The sequence below is a fragment of the Microtus oregoni genome, unplaced genomic scaffold, assembly GCF_018167655.1.
Source record: "Microtus oregoni isolate MIOR12 unplaced genomic scaffold, Mior012 000031F_ref0000149, whole genome shotgun sequence".
Lineage (NCBI taxonomy): Eukaryota > Metazoa > Chordata > Mammalia > Rodentia > Cricetidae > Microtus > Microtus oregoni.
Genome location: NW_024543090.1, coordinates 17,259,521 through 17,265,000, shown reverse-complemented (window position 1 = coordinate 17,265,000; position 5,480 = coordinate 17,259,521). Strand labels below are relative to the sequence as shown.

Genomic DNA, 5,480 nt, shown 5'->3' with positions numbered 1-5,480 from the left:
ACCCTACTCAGTTAAGACATGGACCCCCAATGCATTCGTATTTGCCAAGCCATCCCCACCACCCAGCCATGATGATGCACGGAGGACCCCCTACCCACCCTGGAATGACTATGTCAGCACAGAGCCCCACAATGTTAAATTCTGTAGATCCCAATGTTGGCGGACAGGTTATGGACATTCATGCCCAATAGTATAAGGGAACTCAAGGAAAAAAGGAAACACACGCAAAAACTATTTTAAGACTCTCTGAACTTTGACCAGATGTGACACTTAATATGAAACTCCAGACAGCTGTGATTATTTTTTACTTTTTGTCATTTTTCATCAAGCAACAGAGGACCAATGGGACAAGAACACAATGTGAAACGATGGGCTCATTGGGACAATATTGTCCATGCAAAGATCCTCTGGAGAGAGACTCCGAGAGTTATAACTACTGTAGCATAAACATAGGGACTAAGTTAAACTTGTACATTTCTGTTGATCACTCCGTTACGTTGCCTCAAATAGTTTTAGAAGAGAAAAAAAGAAAATATATCCTTGTTTTCCACACTATGTGTGTTGTTCCCAAAAGAATGACTGTCTTGGTTCATCAGTGAATTCACTATCCAGGAGAGACTGTGGTATATTTTAAACCTGTTGGGCCAATGAGAAAAGAATCATGCTGGGGCGCGCAATGGACACTTGGCTGAACCTCAACACTCTAACTCCAGTGGCTAGAATGTGTTTTCATGCCCAGCCTTTGTTCCCCCATCAGTGTGTCCTTTAGTTTCAAACAGATCTTTATAGTTTGTGCTTCATAAGCCAATTTCTTCTTATGATTTTGGGGGACTGTTCTTCAAAGAGCTTGCCAATGAAGATTTAGAGACAGAGCGAAGGCTTCTTCAAGTTTCGAGCCTTGGCTGTGGACAAAACAATCTTACGTTGGGCAGCTTTTCTCGACACACAAAAAAAGTTATTCGTGGTCATTGCACCATAAGTAGGATTCTATCAGGAACTCAAAGCTTGGGGGATAAGAAGGAGCAAGAAAATACTGTAACAAACTTCGTACAGAGTTCGGTCTTTTAATTGTTCCATGTTAGATATTCTATGTGTTTACCTCAATTGAAAAAAAAAAGAATGTTTTTGCTAGTATCAGATCTGCTGTGGAATTGGTATTGTATGTCCATGGGATCCTCTTTTCTCAGCACGTGTTCCTCACTAGAAGAAAATGCTGTTACCTTTAAGCTTTGTCAAATTTACATTAAAAATACTTGTATGAGGACTGTGACGTTATGTTAAAAAAAAGGTGTTAAGTCACAAAATGCGGTAATAAATATTTCATTTTTGATTTTTTGTTAGGCTTTGGTGTTTTTAATGGTTTGAAGGTTGCAGGATGCCAGTTACTGTGCACTGATAAGAGTAGGTGATGGTCCCCTCCCCACAGGAAGCTGAGTACAGTGAAGACACAGCGACAGTGTTCCAAGTCATCATTTGTAGCTTTTCATTGTGTGTCTGGACTCTTAGGTTTCATCAGCAGACAACCTTCCAAAGGTATGAAACTGTGGGCATTGTAACCAGCCTGAGGAATCACCTTCAAAGTGCCCAGCCTGTCTTATTATCAATGCATGATGTTTTCAAAAGTACTTTCAGATAAAGCTTTTGCCTATGCACCCACCACTAGAATGAAGGGTTTATTTCAAGTTAGTTTTATATAATAGAAATTAATGTGTGTGCTCAGTCATGATGCATCTGTATTTTTTCCATCTTTCTAAAGTACTGTTGACTATGTAAATTAAAACTTATATAGAAATGTTTATAGATAAGTAAATACCTTCTATGGAGTTGGAAATCCTACGCTTAAAAAAATGATCAAGCATTAATATTCAAATCAAATGACCCAGTGCTATCCTTTTAGATGTTTTTTTTTCCCCCACGTGCTTTGGTGGCTCACATGTTTTCTTTAAGAAAGAAAGAAAAGGGCAAGAACAGACAATATGATAGCATTTTCAAAACTTCACTTGGTGATGGAGAGGCAAATGCTTGTAGATATTGTACAGTGTCTGCTAAGGTGTGGGAAACGTGGAATAAGCTGGAGGTACCTGCACACCCTTAGATTTTCCAAATAAACACACTGCCTAGACTGTTCTAACCCTTATATGTTGACTCCTCCATTTAAAGGGACAATAAACAGGAGGTAGATGGATGATTCAACTTGATGGGGGAAAAGCTCACTAACCATCCAAACTGACACTTGGAAGCAATCCATAGTAGCATCTTAGGCAAGCTCTTCCACGCTTCCCCTTGAGTCAGCCTTAATGGAAACTCTACATGTGAATGAGCAAGAATATAAATTGCTATTGTTTCTTTTATATTGTTAAGTAAAATTTTTATAAGTGCATTTATCACTTTAATTACTGCCCTGCTCTTTAAACCTAGAAATAGCATTGCTTGACACAAACACACTGAGCCTGTAAAACACACACGGCTTCCCTCTCCTTTCCCCTGCTCCATTTCCCATGGAATCTTTCTGTAAAATTTCAATATTTGCATATGTTTACTTTAAATGCTCTGATGTAAACCCTGACAAGTTCCTCGGTTATAAACTAACTCTCACATCAGTGGAGAGGAAAGAAAATGCTATCGGCAGTTTCTTCTTCCATTGCTTTCTGTAAGGTAAATGCGGAAGGGTTTCTTTAATCAGAAGCTCATGTTTATAAAAAGTGTTTTATGGAGTTATTACATTATTCCACAAAGGGTAGAGCCCAGAGCTGTTGAGCCTTGGTTTGAATTCGCAAATTCATCTTAAGCTTACTAGCTTGGCCAATTTGTCTCCTATCATTCTAATTTTAATCTTAGATATTTGGATATGAGTGATAATTGTAGTAATAGCTATGCATTATCTTGCCCCACCCCCACCCTGTTCTATGACAGAGGGATGATGAATTTGTCCAATTTTTATAGTGCTTTTTATACCACCTCAGAAGGCGCTCGCTCCTATCTCGGGTTTACTATTTAGTATAAAGAGTTCCGATTTGGGTATATTTAAGAAAGACTCAGCTGTCAAACGCAAAGAAACTGGGAATGGTGTTTTGACAACCATATAGTGTTAAAGGAAATACTGTAGTCTGAATAAAATTGCTTATGTTCTCCAAAACAAGAGTAATATAAAAACACTTTTTTATTTATATGGAAAAGCAAAAGCAGAAATAAACTCCAAAGGTTTCCCTTTCTTCAAGAAATTCCGAGAGAGAGAGAGAGAGAGAGAGAGAGAGAGAGAGAGAGAGCTGCAGTCGCCATCTGTTAAGGGTTGGGAATTGAGCAAAAAGCCACATTTTGAAGGAGAAGAAAAGTCCAGAGAAGGCTGAGCTTTCCACGCTCCCTGCTCATCCCGGGGTCAGCAGAACACCGAACCCCCACTCCAGCTCCCTGGATGGGTCTGCCCTGTCCATCAGGGTCCTCCTTGCCGGCTGGCCCTCCCACTCCTGCCGGCCTGTTAACCCGGAGCAGACCTGGGAAGGGAAATGTGGCTAATATCTCTAGCAGCTGTCAAAAGGGGGGCCCTTCCTTCAAAGGGTTCCTCCACAAATTCTCCATTAGTCTTGCAGGCCAGCAATTTGATAAGGAGCCTGGACCTCCGCTACAAGTTGCCACTAGGCTAAGGGTCCTCTGTTGAGGTGTGTAAATGGCCCAGTGGCCCTAGCTAGGCGGGCAGCCTAGGGTGCAGGGATAGGGGAGGTGCGGAGGATGGCGGGGAGCAAGGAGTATCTGGCCAGCTGTCATGCGTGCAGAAGACCTCCCCCTCGCGAGTGTATTTACTGCACAAACGAACCTGCTACAAACTGATGGAGGGGACACTGAACAGTTTCTTTTGCAGTGATCAACTAGGGGCGTCGCGCGCTCGTAGGGAGCCCCCGGAGTCCCACCGGGGCTGGAGGAAGGTGCAGCGCCGGACTCTGGCGGTCAGATTGTGATGAGAATGGGGACCGTCGGGGCAGTGTTTGAAGGGAGGTTTTAATATTAATAGTTTCGCTGTAGAGACAGAAGGGAGATTGCGTCTACTGCTCCTCGGGGCAGACTCTGGGTGACAGGAATGATGGATGATCCGGCAGAGCCCAGCGGCCCCTCCCCTCCAGCCCCAACAGTGTCAAAGCTACTTTAGCTGAGGCTTTAGAAATAAAATAAATAAACAGCATCGCCCCCTTCTCTTCGCACCGCCGCCCCACCCCCCGCTTTCCGACACCGATTTATGGATCATTATGAATCAATTACTGCTCTCAATACTTTCCCACTGGCTTAAATAAAACAGTGGAAAGATGAAAACGTGGGTTTCGGTAGGGGACTTTTTTTTTCTCTTTCTTTCTTTCTTTCTTTTTCTTTTTTTTTTTTTCCTCTGACGGGAACAATCTCAAAATCCATTATCTCATAATCAGAGCCCTGGGTTAGGAGGTGAAGTGAAAAGAAGGGGTCACTCAGGAAGTAACTCGGGAGCGCCAGAGGGGGAGGTGTCGCCCAATCTCTGTCTTTGTGGTATTTGGTTTGTTTGTTGTGTGTTTGGGGTGTTTTGAACGCAGGGGAGAAGGGCTGCGCGTGAGAATCCGACGCCTCCAAGTTCGGTAACCTGACCCTTAAACCCCTTTGCCGAATCCTCTGGCAGTGTGAGCCTGAGCAAGCATCTCTTGGTGGCCTGCAGTGAGGCCGCACGTGGGGAAAGGTGTGGAGGAATGGACCGGGCAGATTTGCACTTTGTTATAGACAACTGTGCTTGGGCGGCTGGGGGACCGCGCGGGGACAGTCCCCCTCCCGCCACTCCGCCCAGTCCCGCATGCCGCTGGCTGGTTTTGTCTTGCAACTGTTTAGGATCTGGACAGCCCCCCCCCACAACCCCCGCTCCTGCCCCCACCTCGCCCGCCGGAGGCTTTTCTTCCCTCTCCGGCCTCTGGCGGGGCGGCGCTCTAGGTCCTTGTAGGTGTTTCTATGACTACATTGTGTGTGTGGGAGGGTCAGATGTGGGGGTTGCCCGAGAGAGGGCCGTTCCTGGGCGGTCATTTATCAATGTCACCCACATAATGATTCTCTCTGCAGCGTCCTATTGATGAGGATAATTACATTAGCTCAGAGTGACTGATCAATGAAAAACCACCACACAAAAACTTCTTCACTCCTCTATAATACCAAAAACCGATACAGAAATAACAGAAAGTCGGATTCTCTTCCCTTCCTCTATCCACCAATGGTTCTGCACCTCACCCCACCCCCAGCTTCAGGACCCGGGAATAAAGTAACAAAATAAACCTAGGTTTGGTTCGTTCAAGGAGGATGCAGTTTTGCCTGTGAATGCATTTGCTCTAAATGCATTGGCGTCGTTCCTCCTTTGGTAAAGAATATCAACGGATTTGCTACTGTGGGTGGCTTTTAGAGTGGTCTGTGGTTTTCCGTTCTTTTTATTTCTTTTTTTCCCAATTGGACATTCCCCCCCTACTTCAAAAAATGATAGGCAA

General features: G+C 44.2%; 1 protein-coding gene across 8 annotated transcripts in view; it reads left to right on the top strand.

Annotated features, from left to right (window-relative positions):
• The window catches only part of Meis2 (Meis homeobox 2), a 205,819-nt gene extending 204,478 nt beyond the window's left edge, over nt 1-1,341 (top strand). For 4 of the 8 annotated variants that reach the window (XM_041678815.1, XM_041678813.1, XM_041678816.1 and 1 more), the window contains exon 12: nt 1-1,341. This exon is cut by the window's left edge and continues 96 nt beyond it. In XM_041678815.1, the coding sequence (XP_041534749.1) occupies nt 1-191 (191 nt within the window). In that variant the 3' untranslated portion in view covers nt 192-1,341. The other 4 variants (XM_041678819.1, XM_041678817.1, XM_041678820.1 and 1 more) reach the window with 1 other exon arrangement.
• Nucleotides 1,342-5,480: the final 4,139 nt, after the last annotated feature.